General features: G+C 35.6%; 1 protein-coding gene and 1 pseudogene across 2 annotated transcripts; both read left to right on the forward strand.

Moving 5' to 3' along the window:
• The first annotated feature begins 124 nt into the window (after nt 1-124).
• Nucleotides 125-10,669, forward strand: LOC113095925 (PHD finger protein 20-like). 2 transcript variants are annotated; one of them, XM_026261268.1, is made up of 17 exons: nt 125-274; nt 2,218-2,315; nt 2,411-2,582; nt 3,276-3,360; nt 3,467-3,543; nt 3,631-4,105; nt 5,732-5,788; nt 5,887-6,030; nt 6,126-6,176; nt 6,273-6,671; nt 6,795-6,893; nt 7,142-7,323; nt 7,681-7,780; nt 7,970-8,174; nt 8,267-8,636; nt 9,220-9,373; nt 9,492-10,669. In XM_026261268.1, exons 2-17 carry the CDS (start codon nt 2,233-2,235, stop codon nt 9,632-9,634), a joined length of 2,796 nt encoding a protein of 931 aa, XP_026117053.1. In that variant the 5' UTR covers nt 125-274; nt 2,218-2,232; the 3' UTR covers nt 9,635-10,669. The 2 variants fall into 2 exon arrangements, with proteins under 2 accessions (XP_026117053.1, XP_026117054.1); XM_026261269.1 differs by having other exon boundaries at nt 142-175.
• A 319-nt stretch (nt 10,670-10,988) lies between these two features.
• Nucleotides 10,989-19,746, forward strand: part of LOC113095887 (protein NDRG3-like) — a 32,274-nt pseudogene continuing 23,516 nt past the window's right edge.

The following is a 19,746-nucleotide window of genomic DNA, read 5'->3' on the forward strand; positions in this document are numbered from 1 at the left end:
GAAATACAAATTTTAGAAAACATTTTTTTTTTAACTACTCAATGACCTGTTACTTTTGAAAGGTGTTGTATTTAAGGAACGCCTGTGGTTTACTCCTCGTCTTCAGCCGCTGACGCATGCGCGGTTGCGGTATTGTTCATACCGGTAGTCTGTGTGTGGAACACATTGGAAAATAGTAAGTGCGAGCATCTCGCGTCCAACGTGGTCACAATAAAAGAGACTTTAATAGATGCACGACCCGCTTTTATAATTAAAGAGACGGATATCACAGCAGGTAACCCATGTTTATAGCATTTTATAATTCTGTTTACGCAATAGCAAGACTTTGTTCGAATGCGGAATGTTTAATGATGCTGTTTTAGAGAACTGAATATGCAGTTACAGATTTGATAGTGTAACCAAGTAGGTGCTCTGGTAGAAGCATGTTGTGATTTCCAGCTTGCATTAGTGGGAGTGGCACTGGCGATAGTATCCATGTCATTATTCTCCTCGAGGGTGTGGATCACTCAGGAAGTTGATGTCTGCTCGCGTTTTCACTAAGATGAAATATTGATCCTGTAGGATTTCAGATAGTCTTAAATGAGGTTCTCTGTCTGCTTTTGGCTATAGACAGGCAGAAATCGTTGATCTGGGATAATAAACAGAAGTGTAATGTTGGAATATCTGGCATCTCTATTGTTTCCATTGTCATTGTCAGGCTTTTGGGGGGAACCTAATAAAATCACATTGCTCTCATTTATATGACTACTCATGCAAGAGTAAATAAGTTAACTAAATATGTTTATAGTGTTTTGTAATGCATAATAGTATGATTTATATAATTTATTTATTTACAATCATTTCAATTGTAAATTATTTAGATAAAAATTTCAATGTTTTATTTTTATGCAAAAGGAATGTTGAGTTTGAACTTAAACATTAAAATTATGTAGAAATAAGAGGCTTAGCTAAGTAGGCTATTGATTTATTCTGTTGTTTGCAGTGTTAAGTGGCATGATGCCATGACCTGGATTCTTTGCACCTACACTGTATAGTGAAATGCTGTAGATCAGTGTGGTTTTTATGGGAAAGATTTTGCTATTGCTTTGATAGGGGGGAAAAACAACAACCGAAATGATGAATCAAGATGTTAAAAAGATGTTTCTTGTTCCCTGAATCATTACAATTATTCATTCAGTTATTATTATCTAATTATTCAATAATTAATCATTTTAAAGTATTTGAATAGTAATAGTGGTAATGTAGACTTGTAGCATGTAAAATAAAAAAATGTGTGTTATACTTTGAATCTCAAGCTGAATCTGACATGATTTGTTTCAAGACAAAGCTCCAAAGCTTAAAATATACTTAATTAATATATTTTTTTTAGTCCACTGTTTATATTAGATTTGAAATAGTTTATGAATGATTTACGGAATGGGGTCTACTGTCTGAATAATATAGTAAAATGTTGACCATTAGAGGAAAAGTTTTCAAATTTGCGGAAAAATTTACTTTTCCTCAGGTCCTCCGAAATATAGATGGGTTTAATTTCCTCACTGTAACAAATTTGGAGAAGTGCTTTACTTGCTCACCAATGTGGATGGGTGCTGTCTAATGAGAGTCCAAACAGCTGATTAAAGCATCACAATAATCCACACAACTCCAATCCATATTAAATGTCTGTGTTTTTTTTTTAAATTTTCAAACCATTGAAACTTGAACCATTGAGTCTTGAAATTTGTGTCCTCTATCAATAATGCTTACTCCTGTGACAAAATTTGATGAAGAAATAAAATCGACATCTTGAAGGCCAGCAGAAAGATTTTTTATTACTGGTCATATACTTACTTGCTAAATAAGTAAACTTGTTCCAGAACACTGCAATAGTCTCAGTAACCAGTGACCTTGATGTGTAATTTTAACAAGCTGCGAAAATTAATAGTTCAAAGTAATGTTTTCCTTCCAAAACTGTTGCTGTGATAGTCAAAGGTTCAGTGAGTGTCACTTACTGTTATTAGTAGTTAGTTATTACCATTATGATTTAAAAACAATAAATGTATAAGGTAAAATATATATTTTTTTAAAGTGTTGCAATTTTACTAGATTTTTGAGAGTTAGTTTGCTCTTTTCTGTCATGCTAGCTCTAATGTGAGCTCTAATGAGACCGATCTAATGTGATGTAATGACCACTGTGTGGGAACTTGATGTAAACTTAAATGATTTTTTTCATATTAGGTAGTTGCTAGCATCATGAGCAAAATGCCTCCTAACAGACGAGGAATTAAGTTTGAGGTGGGCACTGCTCTTGAAGCACGGGACAGTCTTAAGAACTGGCAAGTGCTATTCTTTTAAAAACACTTATTTTTTTCTTAGCCTTTCCCGCACTCGGTTTTACAGCAAGCCGTCTTGTGTGTGATTTCACTGCCAGGTATACTGCCAACATTGAGAAGATTGACTATGAGAATGAGAAGATCTTAATCCATTATCGCCAGTGGAGCCATCGCTATGATGAGTGGTTTGACTGGGCCAGTCCGTACCTGAGACCCGTGGAGAGGATTCAGCTGAGGAGAGAGGGACGGCAGGAAGACAGTTTTATCCCTGTGAGTCACAGACTGTGCTCCTTAAAAATCCCAGTATATGAAAGCTAATCTAGGATCAGCCCCATGTAAAAATCCATTTACTGAGATGTGAAAGTAATGCTGTCATTTCAGCTGATTATTACTGTGTGGATCACACAAGCAAATATATGCATGTGTATGTATAGTGAAATAATATTACAGTTTAAATAACTCTTTTCTTTTTTTAATATATTGTAAAATATTGCACATGAAAATCAGTCACATGATTCTTTAGACATTTGCTGATTTGCTGCTTAATAAGCATTTCTTATTATTATCATCAATTCTGAAAACAGTTGTACTGCTTAAAGGGGTACTCCACCTCAAAATTTAAATTTTGTCATTAGTCACTTACCCCCATGTCGTTCCAAACCTGTAAAAGCTTTGTTCGTCTTCAGAACACAGTTTAAGATATTTTGGATGAAAACCGGGAGGCTTGTGACTGTCCCATGACTCCCAAGTAAACTACACTGTCAAAGTCCAGGGAAGCATGAAAAACATCTTTAGAATAGTCCATCTACCATAAAAAAAGTGAAAAAAGTGTCCTTGTGGCGCCACTGATACAGAAGAGCGTACACTGCCTGGTATGCCCTAATTTCTCAATGGTTAAGCCACATTTAAAGCCACTGATAAAGCAAATGAATTGATTCTGTTTTCATTCATGCTCTTTTGCAGGGATTTCATGTGAATGACAAAGTTCTTGCCAGCTGGTCTGATTGTCGATTTTATCCTGCAAGAGTCTTGGCTGTCAATAAAGATGGTAAGCTGTTGCTGTATTCATCGCATGAAACGGGTGTGTCACATGAACAGATTCTTATTCAGATTGAAATGTTATGTTTTCATATGTGATTCGAATTATCTTGCAGCATCCTACACTGTCAAGTTCTATGATGGTGTCATCCAAACAGTCAAAGGAATCCACGTGAAACCCTTCACCAAAGAGGTTTATTTTGCATTCGTGTTGCACCTCTATTTCAGTACTCAGTTTGGCCTTCTCTCCCTTGATTCATTCTCTCATTCTCACAAACAGAGAACAAAGAAAATAACTGCTAAAAATGGAGAGACGCCCATGTTAAAAAAGACTGAAAAGGACAAGAACATGCAGGAGGAGATTGGAGTCAGCAGTGCTAAACAAGCAGCAGGACAAACTGACCGTGTTCCTGAGAAAGAGGAAGATGAGATCTCAGATTTGGATAGAGAAGAAGGAGAAAAGAAGGAAATCAATGGAAATCGGACATGCCTTAAAGTGGAAAATATAAGCATCTTGGAGCAAGTAGGGCAGCACAATTACAGTAAGTCATTTCTGAAGAAGGTCTCGGGGACTGAGGAGGCTGCAGTGAAGATGGAGGACTCTGTGGTGTTTGACTCGGGTATGAACTTTAATGAGGCGATGGTGAAGAGGAATGAGACAGAGGAAGCAGAAGTCCAGGTGGAACAAAAAAAGGAGGAAATCAAAGGCCAGTGTCTTCCTCATGACAGAAAAGCACAGAAGCAGCGCATAAGAAGTACGTACAAAGTGATTTTTTGACTGAATGCCACTGTTTTGTAGGTTGATTTGACCATTTAAAAGCTTAGAGTCAATGTAATTATTATTTTTTGAAAATAAATAATAGAAATTAATACTTTTATTTAGCATGGATGCTTTAAATTAATTTTAAATTTAATGTTACAAAAGATTGTTTATTTCAGATAAATGCTGTTCTTCTGAACTTTCTATTTATCAAAGAAACCTGAAAAAATTCTACTCTGCTGTTTTCAACATCATAATAATAATAATAATAATTGTTTTTTGCGCTGCAAATCGAAATAGCAGGATAATTTCTGAAGGATCGTGAGACTGGAGTAATAATGTAAAAAATATTGTTTTGAAATCACAATAAATTATATTTTAAAATATATTAAAATAGAAAACAGTTATTTTAAATAGCCTATTAAAAATATTTCAAAATGTTACTGTTTTGCTGTACATTGGATCAAATAAATGCAGGCTTGGTGAACAGAAGAGACTTCTTTAAAAAACATTAACAAGCTTACTGTCCAAAAACTTTTGACTGGTGGTGTATATGCAACTTTATTTTTTCTCTAATTTCTAGCTTTTATTTGACTTATTTTTATTTGAAATGTATAACTGCTGGACAATAACAAATAATGATGATTTGTTTATATACTACAAACACTTTTTTTTTTATCACACAATAAGACTGAATAGTTTCTATATTGTAATACCGGTAAATGCTATGTCAATTAGCACTGCATTGTTCATGGATAGTTTGCCATATCTGCAATAAAATGCCATTGATACAGCTTTAACTGATACAGCTTTTGATTTAGTTTGAGGGTGCTTAGCACCCTCTAGCACCCCAGCAGAACCGGGCCTGAATATAAAGAGTCACATTAATCAAATCTTTTAAATGTTTGCTGAAACGAATATCGGAAAAAATCGACTCACGGCTTTATCGATATCGAATTGACGTCATTTTAAAAAACGATCAATCGAAAAATGTATTTTTGTACCCAGTCCTAGCACAGGAGCAGCTCATGATTGAGTGTTTTCATGGTCTCCGAGTGGCTCAGTGCACAGTAAATGCTGCTCCGCACACACTCATCTCTGCATCTGTTCTGAGTTTGGGTCGCATATAACATGCATTTGCATCTTCCCAAACCTATAATGACTTGTAACAAGCTTTAAGGGCCCCCTGCTGTTTTCCACCAAAATACAAGCAATCATCCATGTTTAACATTTGAAGATATTAAATGAAGATATTAAGAGTTACAGTTGTACTGTAAAATAAAATGATTTTTTTTATATATATTCCATTTGTTATTTTACAGTGAAATATTACAATAGTATTAATTATTATTTGTTTAACGTGTATTTATTAGTAATAATAATAAAAATACTAATAATTATTATTTTATAGTCATATATATTAACAGAATTGTAGGCCCTACAAAAGCAAACACAGAAGAACTGGAGCTTCTTTAATCGCATTTTTATTTGCAATCAATTAAAAAAAAAAGAAATTAACATGCAATTAAGTTATAATAATAATAATAATAGGGTTTATTTTACTTGACATTGTGTTGAGTGCTTGTCATGATAGATTTTTATTTAATTGTATATTTTCTAGGGAAAAGGAGACTATCAATGGCACGAAGGAGCTCCAAAAAAAGCAAGACTGATTCAGGTTTGACTGTGACATCAAATATAAAAAATGTGTTATGAGAAAAATGTTTACTGGTGCCATAATGGTAGATTCCCTCATTATTCATCTCTTTCTTCCAGGAAAACATTTTCATAAAGATTCCAAGTCCACATGTGCATCCACCAGCCAAGAAAAAGAACTAGACCCCTTAGATCTAACACCATCATCCAATGGAACAGCAGTACCTAAGGCTCAGTGCCAATCAGAAACGTTTAAGCCTACAAGTAAGATCCCACCCACCACATCTGTACAACCTATATATGTATGCTCAAATAGCACCTTGTTCTTTATGATCAGGGGATTTATTGTTTTATTGTAGCAGTTAGAAAACAAGCTTTTCACAACCCCAACCGTTTCAGCAGAGAGCCATGTGAGTAATGATCTATACTAATCAAATTCACAGAATCATGATTCATCCCCATTATCTTGAATTATTGACCGTAAATGTACCATCTAATTATCTCAGTATACAGAGTCATCAGAAACCAGCCTCCACCGGTGCTCTCTATCAACTTGGACCATAATCCATGTAAATGTAGCATTCCTGGCTGTACAAAGTCTTTCCGGAAAGCAAAACTCCTGCACTATCATATGAAGTACTACCATGGAGATGATCGTCTGATAGAACAGGACCAGACCAGGGCAATGGACAAACACACCACACTTAATAATCAGGAGAGCTCTAAGAAGAGGTGCATTCCATCACATGAGTGTGCGCAGATGTCTGTGAAGAGACACTGTGTTGTCAGTGCACAGAATTACCAACGGTGGCCATCACTGAAGTACAAGAACAGAGAGGATCAGCTAGACAGAAACATGCAAAGATACTTCAACAAGGAAAGAGAGAGGAGGTTTATGGAAATGGGTATGGCTGATGGATCAACTTTATATAGTGTTTCACAGAAAACGTGGGATTTACCGTGTTATTGTTCATTTTTCCTCTAATACATGTCATGGTCTAACTGAGCTTTGGTTTCTTTCCTTGTAGAAGATGTGAAAGAACGTGACAAGCTAAAAGAGAAACAGACTAGAGACTTTCTGCGAATTAAGTTAAAGGAAAATAAAAAAATGAGAAAAACCACATCAGGTGAAGAAATTCAGCATGTTTTCAGAGTGATGATGTATCTTTTATTTCTGTGCACAACCACTGTAACTACATGTCTGAAATCTATTTGTTACAGTAAATTATAAGTATACGTTAAATGTAATCAATTGAAGTCTCCATCTCGCTCTAAATGTTTTTGTTGAATTTTTGCTATTTTATATGTTCTTAAGTTTATGAGTCAGTGTCATTTTAATATCTAACTGATTCCCCCCATTGTCATATGTTTGCAGATGAGGATAGCATTTCTGATTGGTCCTCTGACAGCTGTGGATGGAGTGAAGATGAAATGGGGGCAGATTTGGACGTCATTGCCTCACCTCTCAGCTGTAGCTCCACTGCCTCGACTACAGGAAGTCAGGAAACTATCCGTTGTGTGTGTGAAGTGGAAGAGGAAAATGACTTCATGTTACAGGTGACCATTCAAAATCAAAGAATCCTGATTTTTTTTTTATCTTGGATTCCACACAAACATATTAAGCAGCACAACACTGACAATAACAGGAAATGTTTCTCGACCACCGAATCAGAATATTAGGATGATTTCTGAAGGGTCATGTAACACTGAAGACTGGAGTAATGGCTGCTGAAAATTCATTCAATTTGATAATTAGTAAAAATTCATTCAATTTGATAATTGGTAAAAATGAAAAAAAAAATGACCCAACCAAAACTTTAGAAAAGTAATTTATATGTCAGTAGAAGATTTATCTGTAAAAATGTCACTATTAATTAACAACCATCATGTTCATTGTTTTCTCTCACTCCCCAGTGTGAAGAGTGCCTGTACTGGCAGCATGGAACCTGCATGGGCCTTCTGGAAGAGAATGTTCCAGAGCGATACGCTTGCTTCATTTGCCGGGATTCCCTAGGTTTGGAAGTGTTGTGAATTTTTGTGTTGTTTTCTGGAGGGAACCTTAAATGTAGACCTTAGGATGAGTGGCACTGACTCCACTTTATGTCAATTCCTATTTCCTATGCTGGGAAATCTATATTATGGCATATTGTGCTATTTTTAGTTTAATTTAGGCTTACAAGTGTGTTTGTTTCGGTGTATCCAGGGCAGATCAGAGGTCAGAGACCGCGTCTACGGTACTGGTATGACAGGGACTGGCTTAGCACCGGCCATATGTATGGCCTCTCTTTCCTGGAGAACTACTCCCATAAGAACGGGAAGAAGATTGCAGCCACTCATCAGCTGTTAGGGGACGTTCAGCATGTGGTGGAAGTCCTCAATGGCCTGCAGCTCAAAATTAGTGTGTTACAGTGAGTGATCCAGCTTTATCTCGGTTTGAACCCATAACACAAATTTTGTTTGAAAAGCCTCATGAAAACGGTGTTATACCAATTCACTGCAGGAGCCAAAGTCATCCAGACCTCAAGTTGTGGCGTCAGACTGAGATGGCTGAGAAATCCAGGATGAAAACCATGGATCGTCCAGACACAAAAACAGTTTCTGCTTCAGCATCCTTGGATGCCATTCAACGTAAAGAGCCCTTGATTTCAACCTTTCAGGACTATATTAGCAGTGAGCATAGCTACCAAAAGCCACAAACACTGTACCAGGTATTGGAGCAGAGGCTGGTGCTGAAGACACGGGTTGAGTCGGTGCTGGGAGACCGGTTGCACAACACTGAGACAGTGCTGAAGAATGACCAACACTGTAATGGAGAGATCCAACCAACACTACTAAAGACATGCAGTACTCAGCTGTGCAACCACAGCATGGTGAGGGACACATCAAATGAGGTTAATATTACATCAGGGTTGGCCAGTGTTGATCCTGGTGAGCCACAGTCCTCCAGAGTTCAGCTCCAACCCTAATTAAACACACCTGAACAAGCCAATTAAGGTCTAAGGGTGACTAGAAAGCTATAGACAGGCCTGTGGATCTCCAGGACCTATATTCAGTGATAGTCATGTAATACAGAGGTGGCGAACAATTAACAGTTATATAATTAGCAGCTAAACTGTGTTCAACATGAACAGTAATAAGATATTTTCTTGAGCACCAAATCTGCATGTTATAATTGATTTCAGAAGGATCATGTGACACTGGAATAATGATGCTGAAAATTCAGCAGTAATAAATTCCATTTTAAAACATATTAGACATTTATTGTAAATTGTAATAAATTTCCACAATATTACGGTCTTTACTGTATTGTAGATTAAATTAATGCAGAGCATAAAACTTAAAAAAAAAAATCTTACAAGCAAAAATCTTATCAACCCCGAAGTTTTGAACGGTTTTGCAGTATGAAGTAGACTAACTGTTTAATGTTGTGTGGCCCTGAATGTTACTTTGTAGGATCTAGGAGAGAAGTGTGAGGCGGGTGCTGATGGAGGAGGGGCTAAGGGCGGAGCTCAGCAGCAGCAGTGGAAGATCAGCCTCCTGGAGCATATTGAGACTGTACAAGAAGAGGTTACTCAAAGGATGGACTTCATCGAAAGGGAGCTTGATGGTGTGCCAGATGGTTTCAGAGGGCTGGATTTGTGTTTTGCAGTTTTTTTTTTATGGCCTGATTTGTATTATGTGAATGTTTCGTGTATGCTGTGACTCTATATTGATTCTTTTTTCAGTGCTTGAAAACTGGCTGGACTGCACGGGTGAGTTGGAGCCTCCAGAGCCACTGGACCGTCTGCCTGAACTCAAGCACAGCATCAAACAGCTGCTGAATGAAATGGGAAAGGTGCAGCAGATCGCTCGGACATGTGCCACATGAGTGCGCCAAGGAATGTTTCACTATCATCACAGGGCTACCTCAGATTGACACATTCCTAAACCTTCACAGACTGAAGAGCCAAAAGAATAGACTGAATAGTCTGAGAACATGTGAAACTGAAAATGCTGTTTGTAACACAGCCTGTGATTCTTAAATGTGAAATCAAGAGAATGTTGCAAAACGTTTTCACCTCAATTATCATTTTTCAACAAATGTTATCTAATTTTCTTCATTTCTGTTTCAACAAAAGGGAACATACAACAAAATAAATTTTAAGTATGTTTGCTAAAAGGTTTATAAGACTTGGCTTTGTCATTTAACAAAGCTCAGAATGCAGTGATTTCTATTATTTTTAGACTTAGTCATAAAGCAATGCATTATATTTTTTCCTTTGCAGAGAAATTGAGTTATTCAAAGTTATGTTTAAGCTAAAAGCCTACTTGAATAGTCAAAAAGGACCCATCCTGTGCTCTTTAAAAGGGTAGTAACCTTTAACATGTATTTAATAGGCTGGGTGTGAAGTAAAATGTACACCATGAAACCGTTGTTTCTGTTCTACATTGTTTTTTTTAAAGTATCTCATGCTTAGAATGTTCAAATGTGTTTTTTTTTTCTTTTAATATTGCATATTTATTTTTAAAACAACTGTGAATATAATTATCCTCAGTAGTTTACTATGACTTTAACCCTTAATTCAGCAAATGTGATCAGTGTTGCCACTTCCTCATGGATTATCCATAAAATCTTTAGTATATTAACAAAGACTGAACCACATGACTGTATGTCTAAAAGGAAAAACTTTATTCCAGCTTGTAAATACACAAAAATTTCATCCTGAATGCATTTCAGTACTGCAAATCTGATTACTCAATGAAATATTAAATATATGCATACTGGCTATCATCTTAATGAGCATACAATGGATATATTAAAATTCTGTCATTATGTGCGTACCTTATGTCTTTCCAAAACTGGGTTACTGGAAAACATATTCCCCCTAACATAACATGTGTTCCGGCTATTCAAAATAGATACAGTTATAATTAAAGCACGTTGTATGTATACAGTATGTGTATACCTGGTCTGCTATGTGATTTTATTTTTATAATTAGAATAAGAATCAGCTTTATTGTCAAGTATGTTTAAATGCATAAGGGATTTATCTTGGTGACAGGAACTTCAGCTGCAGAAAAAAATATGTATTTAGAAGAAGAAGAAAAAACACATTGCGGAACCAAAGAAAAAGACGTAACTGTCGATAAAGTCGTGACGTGGTTATCATAGCCAACCTCACGAGGGCGATGAATGGCTTATGAGGGGGTCTTCCGAGAGCGCTGAGTGTAAGCGGGAGCCCAGAAAACCCCGCCCACCGAGTGACATCAAAACACGGCTGGCAGAGACTGCGAGCCCTCCTTTTGCTTCCACCAGCCTCCGTTCACTTCAACATCTTTGTGGAGGATTTTCCTTGCTCAGATCCAAGTATTGTACATCCGACTGGTAGGTGAGTTAAATGTTAAATGTTTTAGAACTAAAATAGTACAGTTTGTTCTAGGAATGTGAATGAGACCGACGGGAATTATGTGACATAATTTAGAGTGATGGTGTTGGTTATTTTCTTTACAGCGACCAATGCAATTCATTTTAAAATGGCTCCATGTTTCTAAACAGCCAGGAGCCACAAAAACATCGATTTCCATCACAACAGCCGCTGAATAAGACAGAGAAGGGAAAACACGCACATTGTGATTTATTAATGATCGATTTTTTTTCATCCACTTATCTCACACATCCGACACTGAAGATGTTGGATCTTGACGCCAAAAAAAAAAAAAAAAAAAAACTTTAGATGTCACGGTTTTTAATTCAGTGGCAGTGCATTTTTGTCCACACGTCGCAGCAGATGTTTCATAGTTTTCGTAGATAAAGAGGGCCAGCTGCATCCTGCATTCAGTCTTTTGAATATGATTAGTCTTTGTCTACACGCAGTTTCAGTGAAAGAATGTGTTGCTGTTGAAATGCATCTGAATTTATGTTGCTAAATTATTTACGTCGGTCTAACTTTGATTCGTGATAGTCCTGTTTCTTAATTTAAACCTTCATGTATGTATAAAATATCAGTATTTCTCAGTAGATTAACTCTTGTCATCTGACGCCTACATATCAAAGACAGTGTAAAGTGATGGGTTTTTGGGATAGTTTCTATTATATAGCTACGACACAACTTCCGGCATGACACAAATGACATTGTCCTCGGTCACCTGCTCATGGGAAGGTCGCAGTGCTGAGGATGTGAACTCCATGTGCTCGCAGGTGTGCGGTTTAACACACTCGGACAATGTGATACTGCACTACACACTGTTGACACGACAAACAAACTACACTAACCTGTTGTTATCTTCAACACAGGACACAATAGAGACCCCCTCACAGTCTTCTTTGCTGAAATCTGTTTGTCATACATACACTGATACAGTGTTTATTGTAATACACAGTATGTTTTAATCAGTCGTTTTCAAGTCAAAGCCTTAACAGATCTGTATACTGCTGTTTGAGATAGAAATCCAATTAAACTTTCTTCCTCGTATCACCCTGGTACAAAAACAGGCACAGTTGAATACATTAGCTCGTTTTACTTTAATTACTCTTTAAATTCATTTTGTTTTCATTTTCCTTATTTTTAAAATGTGTAATCGATGTGTTTCCTATTGCTGAGATGTTAACATTTTAACTTCCCTATAGAGAAGATAGTTCTTTTATATGTAGAGCGAGAGAGAGAGAGAGAGAGTTAGTGTGTTCCTGTGGGTTGACATGTGGAGATGTCAGGAAATCCTGGATCTCTTGGGAGCAGCGAGCTTTAATTAAGCTATGCTTCAGTTCAATTGAGTGTGCTCACAATCTCAATAACCCTGCTTATCAGGTCTGTGGACTAGCATGAGGGCAAATGGGTAGTCTATGACCTGTGCTATACAGAGATAAGGGAAGGCACTTTGTCTCGAACTCGCCATTCTAACGTGTCATGGATCTTTTTGAAGAATTTTGAAGAATCTTTATGCAGCACTTTGCCGTACAAACTTCATCTAGCTTTAGAAGACTTGGTATTTAATGCATAAGGCTACTATAGTGGTCATTTAATGGTCTGTTTTGTCCTTTTTGGGTTTGTGATCAGTAAAAACTATTGATGAATGGGGAAAAAGGTTATTAATGTTAAGAATATGTTGCATTTTTAATGAAATATCCCTTAAATAATGAAACATTACGTGCATTGCGACAGTACGAATGTTCCTCTGCAGTCCTCATAGCATCCTCTGTAAAGCACCTGCTGCAGGTGGAGCAGTATCACAGGTGACTGCCAGGCTGTTGGTTGTGTGATGTGGACAGATTCCAAGATGCTCCTCCAGACTGTCCCTCACTGTATGTGCAAGACTGAAAGCACAGTCTGTAGTCCTTAATGAGCTATTTGAATTCTGATGATGATACCAAACATCATTTTTCCAATTAAATTTAGCTGAGTTTATCTAATTTTGTGAAGTATAGTTGTTTCATGGAAATATTTAATATATCATGATGCAGGATGATTTCTGATTATTTCATAAACTGTGGTATTTATACTAAAGCTCAAAAGTTTAAAGTGTAAGATTGTTTTTAAATAAATGAAAGTGTTTTTTAGTAAAGAATAAAGATGCGGTAAAAAGTGACATTAAAGACATTTGTGATTTTTACAAAAAAAAAAAAAGTCTATTTCAAATAAATGCTGTTCTTTTGAAACTTCTCTTCATCAGTGAATCATGAATATAAATAGATAAATAAATGTCACGGTTTCCACAACAGTGTTATGGGAGTAATGGCTGCTGAAAATGTAGCTTTGCCTTCACGTGAGAAAATTAAAATTTTAAATATATTAAAAACAGTTACAAATGTTTTTAACGTAATAACAATGTTACTGTTTTAATGTATTTTTGATTAAATAAAAGCAGCCTTGGTGAGTATAAAAGACTTTTCCTTTCAAAAGCATTAAAACATTTTACCATCCCCAAACATTTAAACAGTAGTGTATAGGATTGTAAAACTTTGGTAGTTTTCATTGAAATTATACTATTACCAGTTTTTAATTTGTAAGGTTGTATTTAACCTTACCGACTGGACTGTTTACTGAAAAACTAGTTGGTTGTTTGCATAGTGTAGCCTAATTGCTGCATAGTGAATGGCAAATTTAATGCTCTGGAGCATTTGTTCTGAGTCTCTTTCTATAAGGAACACTCCACTTTAAAAATAAATAAAAAAAAACTCAGAGTTAAACAGTTGAGTTTAACCGTTTTTAAATCCATTCAGACGATCTCCAGGTCTGGGGGTAGCACTTTTAGCTTAGCATGGATCATTGAATCTGATTAGACCATTAGCATCTCCCTCAAAAATGACCAAATTGATTCTGTATTTTTTTCTGTTTTAAAACTTCACTCTTCTGTATTTACATCATGTACTAAGATCAATCAAGGAACTTTGCTGCCGTACCATTGGTGCAGCAGGCACAAGTGATATTACGCAGCACCTGAAAATAGTCCCAGGAACTCTGCAACTACACAAAGGCTGCGTTTGCACTTGGCATTAACATGCGACCTGTATCCGGATGTTGTCCACATATACATTGAAAAGATAAGTATAAACGCACTTCTGATCGTAATGTTATCCGATCAGCGTGTCCTGGTCCAGAGTCGAGTACACATTGTGATCGGATCTCAGTGTAATGTAAACCAAATCCAGCCATTGTGTCTGCATTCACAGATGGACGTCACGCAAAACGCCACCCCCTCTCTCGCGAACTGTCCGAAGAGAGACAGAGAACACCCGTGTGGAGCGCTGGTTAGACACCTACACTTATCTTTGATTTGTAAAATGTCCTGTGATTGAAAACACTTCATATTGACTTCAGACCGTTCTCTGCAGACTTATGTAAATATTGCGTGGGAAAGGCAGATCCAATCGGTTATCACGATAGAAAAGTCAGTTGATGTTGCCAAGTGTAAACCCGCCGTGTTCTGATTGACTGATGATCCGATCTGCTTGATCAGATCACTGTGATCGCATAACTCATAGCTAGTACCTAATCTCAATTTTAACTCTAAGGGAGTTGGAAAATGTGTCTATTTTTTATATATATATTTTGTGGAGCGTTCCTTCAAGAGAAGTCTAGTGAAGAGAGAACGGCAGCTCGCAAACAAACGTATAGTATAGGGTGGCTGTTGTTAGCATCACTGTCTGAAGATTTGTGACTTCCTTGTGACCTTAATTTGTAGATCCTGCTGTTGCTATGTGGTGCACTTGATTCTTTTATATTTTCAGATGTGCACTTTGTTAATCAGCTCACACCCATCCAATATCGGACCTACAAAAACGAATCATCCCTGTGTTGGATTGCTGAGCTCTTTTAATAAATTTCACCAGTTCTTCCAGTTCTCTGTCTTATTAGCATTAAAGATCATTTGTTGTGGCCTGTTGTATGAGCTGTGTGGGTTTCATGTGGTTGTCCTGGATTGTAGCCAGACCACTAAAACCTGTGTCTTTGGTTTTGTGCCATGTTTTTTCTGTCTCCTACTGTTTCTCCTCCCATTTTCACCTTGACAGCTGTGCTTCTGCCTGATGGCTCAATATCAGGCCGGTCTGCTGAGATGTCTCAGTAAGTTCCATCAAAATGATCATCAGATTTCAGACTGACCTAGCACTTTTTCAGATCACAGTAGAGGGTCTTTTTTTATTTTATTTGCTCAGTGTACCTTCATGCTGTTCTTGAATTTTAATCCTTAGCAGTAGTTTGCACTGGATCCCTAAGGAGTTAAGGCTCTTGAAAGCAAAATACATAACAATCCTTTTCTAAGCACAGCAGTACTAGTTATGCTTTTACAATATATATATATATATATATATATATATATATTTTATACAAGAGCCTGCATGAGAAAGTTTAGTGTATCTTTGGCTTATTGGTTTATTAATGATAAACAGTATAAGTACTACTATTCAGCAGTTAAGAGTCAGTAAGATTTTTTTATTTATTCATTAATACATTATTTTTTATCAATCGCGCATTAAAGGGAAAATGGTAGTACTTCCTGTGGTGCACTTACAATACTAGTATTTTTTTATCAATAGATTTTCCATCATGAAATTAGCCTTAATAAAATAATAATAAAACACCAGATGCCGTTTTTACACCAGAAAAACCATCTCGTAATTGTCGGACAGACATAAGTTGTTCAGAACACTCCTACTTGATTACATACTGTGATGACACACCCTCATAAACTACGACCCCAAACTTCTGAACAATAGTGTATATTATTCAAACATCAGCCTTCAAATTAGTATCTGACTCCCACTTTTCATGGCCCAATCAACTCTCGATGTTCAAATATCCCACACTACTTTTTTTGTCTCGTTTATTTCCTGTTTCATTCATGAAATACGAACATTTACCTTGGTTTTTACCTGATTACCATCAGTTTGCATATTTAGAATCTAAACTATAGTATCAGAAAATTTTCCAACATGTATGTCCAATTACCAAAGTTAAATACATTTTTCATTGAGCTAATAGATACATTTACAGTAGAGGTAAAGAGTCATATAATGTTTTCAGATGAAAATCTAATTTGGTTCTCAGAGCACTTTCCCAGCCTTGCTGAAGACAGGATTTTCACTTTAGACTGTGCTAATGCAGGTTCTCTTAAATACATTTAACCCAGGCTCCACATGCCACAAGTTTAGATTTTATTTATGGCTCTGTGAGCTATTATTGAAAATCGTTTACCCAGCTCACATCTTGTCTGGACAAGTGGGAAATGTATTTTCTGTCATCTACCAAAGCAGATTAATTTGTTGACATCTATCCAACACAACCCATGCCTTGCTTCGTGCATCTTTGGGGAATCTGGCACCCTTATAAGGGTTACTGTCAATTATTGATTTTTTCGTTTATGAAAGAAGGTCTTTTTTTTACTACTAAAATATACTAAAATATAGCTAAAAAGAATATTATTTGGTGTAATGAAATGTGTATCCGCTTTAAGATTCAAAAAACATATTTTGCACGTAATGTAAATTTTATTGTTTCTCTTCTGAAACGCGTCAAGTTTTACAAGGCTTATTGGTCTGAAAAGTGAGGTGTGCTCTGATTGGCCAGCTATCAAGTGCTTTTGATTAGTCAAATACCTCAAGCGTGTGCCAGAAATTTTACACACCTTAACATATTGTGAATATTAACATTTAGTCTCACTCTGTAATTTGACCCATTTTAAATCCTCATGCTTTCAGTACACAAACAGAGAGGCCACAGTTTCCACATCTCTTCATTTCAAGGCCTTTGTGTATCTGCTACGTCGTGCCTGTTCTGTAATGTGATGAATTTGTGAACTCAAAAGCAGACCGTCTGTAGAGACAGATGGGTTCCATGGTAGAATTGTTTTGATGCCACATATGATGCCCCCTAATAAACATACCAAAAAAATTATATCTTTTGCTAGGGTAGGTCTATACATGCTGTCTAAAAAAAAAAAAAAAAAAAAACATACTTTAATATTAAGCATGCTAACCGTATGAATTCATGGTGCCTAAGAAGACTTTAAAAAAAGTATTTTTGTCTAGGCACTTGCAAACAGTGTTAATTTTGACACAAAATTTTAATTTAGTTTTAGTCTTAGTCTTTTGACTATAATTCTTTTTAGTTTTAGTCAAGTTTTAGTCATCTGATTTGTTTTAATTTTAGTCTTATTTTAGTCGACTAAAATTGCTTGGTATTTTAGTCGACTAAAATTGCTTGGTATTTTAGTCGACTAAAATAAGACTAAAATCAATAACATATTTACTAGACAATTTTTTACAGCTGGCATAGGAAACAAACTTAACCAAAATATATAAAACACAAATTCAACTTTATTTCAACACAACTGTGTCTTTATTTCGATTCAAACGCTTTTATGCAGCAACAAACACTGTCATGATAATGTAAACAATAACTAGCTGCCAATTGACCATCAATAAAAGAAAAATAAAGTTAGGTCCAGGACCTTAAAGCTTACAGCTGAGCCGAACAAAAAGTGCATACATTTAAAGTAAATATTTAATAAGTTGGGTGGATAAAAAAAGTAACAAGATTTTATAAGGTATTCATTTGTCTAGCAATATTGTATGTTTTAAATACTACAATATTGCTAGATTAGTATGTATAATGATAGGATGTGAACATTCACATTTCACATGACTAATATAGAAATATTTGTGATATTGTCAACAAGTAGAACATTATAAAATATACTAAACATTAGTATTAATCAAATGTATGTATCATAATATTACGTATTAGTATTGTGCTCTCATCTAACTTGAAGAAGGGGCTATTTTACAGTACTTTTCAGTTCGTAATATTTAATGCTACAACATTTACGCACTGCAGTCTTCCAATTTTGCTTAGCTCAATAAACAGAAGAACATCGTTGTGAAATTACATTTGAGAAAATGTCCAGGTGGCTAGTCTGTAAATGTCTTTTCAAATTGGTTGTGTTCTTGCCACGAATGAGCGCTCCGCGTGCTTTACGCTTTGTTTTATTTTGTTCGTCGTCAAACGTGAAGTGAGCTGTGGACATTTTGTCGCTCTTTTAGACATCACCTCTTTGAATGCCGACTTCCTGGGAGCTCATTTAAAAACTGAAAACCTTCGCTTCACGTCTCAATAAGTCAGGCTCGGATTGGTTCTCTTCTCTCATGCAGTCTCGCCTGTTATGTTTTGCCGGTTCTTTTGTTCATTCCTCGCATCTCTCCGGTCTGCTGATTTGATTTTCGTCACAGTCTATTTTCGTCTCATCCTTTATTCGTTGACGATAATGTCAATCAATTTAGTCATAGTTTTAGTCTCCATCAGTGCCTTCTTTTTTAGTTTTCATTTCGTTTTCGTCCGCAAAAATATATTCGTGACGAAAATAATGACGAAAATATTTAGTCAACGAAATTAACACTGCTTGCAAAGACTTTGTCTACACAGTTTATCTGTAGCATTGTTTATCGACTCATTTACTTATTTCTAAATTGTACACACACACAAAATTGGGTTCTTCAGCAGTTCTTTGGGGTGGTTGAGGTGCTAAATAGCACCTCTATACCGTATAAAGAACCTGTTAAGCCCCTGTATAGTTTTTTAAAATGTTCTCTAACTCTCTCTTAGTCTCTTAGTTTAGGTGGGGAAAGGATTAAAACACAACATTGAAATACAGTGTATTTCCTGAAGATGATAATGTGGTTCTTAACCTTTACCTTCACCTTACCTTAACAATTAAAAGAACCAAAGACTTAAACAACTTAAGTCTGTGTGCATTGAATTTATTTAATACACAAGTTTGAATTACTGAAATAAATTTTCCACTACATTCTAATTTATTGAGATGGACTTGTATATTTAATATATTTTTACATTTAGGTTACTTTAAACCTTAGTTTTTTTTTAAAGCTAAATGTTTTTGTTTTTTTTAAAGAAAATTTCAAAATGAATATCCATTTTTCAAACCTCAACTTATAATGTTATAAAGCCTGAATTTACCTTTAGCATTTAATTTTATTTATTTCGTTATCTATTTTTAGTTTACTTATTTTGACAAAATAATCAAATATTAATCTAAATAAATCTAATAAGCCATTTATGAGATTTTCATCACAATCTAAAAATGATTATTGGTATCAGACCAAAACTTTATGGATGCATCCCTAGTTATAATGTATCAATAGCAGTTCGTTTGTGAGTTAGGATGGATTATTTTTAGTTGTGAACTTTAGATTGAAGTTTACTAAAAGCTCTGGTGTGAAATTATCTTTAAAGTTTACGTGTATGTATGGAATGCATAAGATGCTTTTACTGATGATGCCAACAAATGGAAAGCTTTAGATCAGTACAGTAAGTGGCTCTCTGTTCTAATAAGGCTAAATACTGTGACTCTTCAGGAATAATGCACTCCTTTTAAAGCATTCTGAGCACTCTAAGAACGGTTTTGCTGTAGCCCACATTATATATATATATATATATATATATATATATATATATATATATATATATATATATATATATATATATGAAA

This window comes from Carassius auratus, unplaced genomic scaffold (assembly GCF_003368295.1).
Source record: "Carassius auratus strain Wakin unplaced genomic scaffold, ASM336829v1 scaf_tig00215808, whole genome shotgun sequence".
NCBI classification, from domain to species: Eukaryota; Metazoa; Chordata; class Actinopteri; order Cypriniformes; family Cyprinidae; genus Carassius; species Carassius auratus.

Coding starts and splice junctions, on each gene's coding strand:
- LOC113095925 (XM_026261268.1), top strand. CDS start 2,233: ATGAGCAAAATGCCTCCTAACAGACGAGGAATTAAGTTTGAGGTGGGC. Junction 2,316..2,410: donor CGGGACAGTCTTAAGAACTG/GCAAGTGCTATT, acceptor TTTCACTGCCAG/GTATACTGCCAACATTGAGA. Junction 6,031..6,125: donor AGAAACGTTTAAGCCTACAA/GTAAGATCCCAC, acceptor GTTTTATTGTAG/CAGTTAGAAAACAAGCTTTT.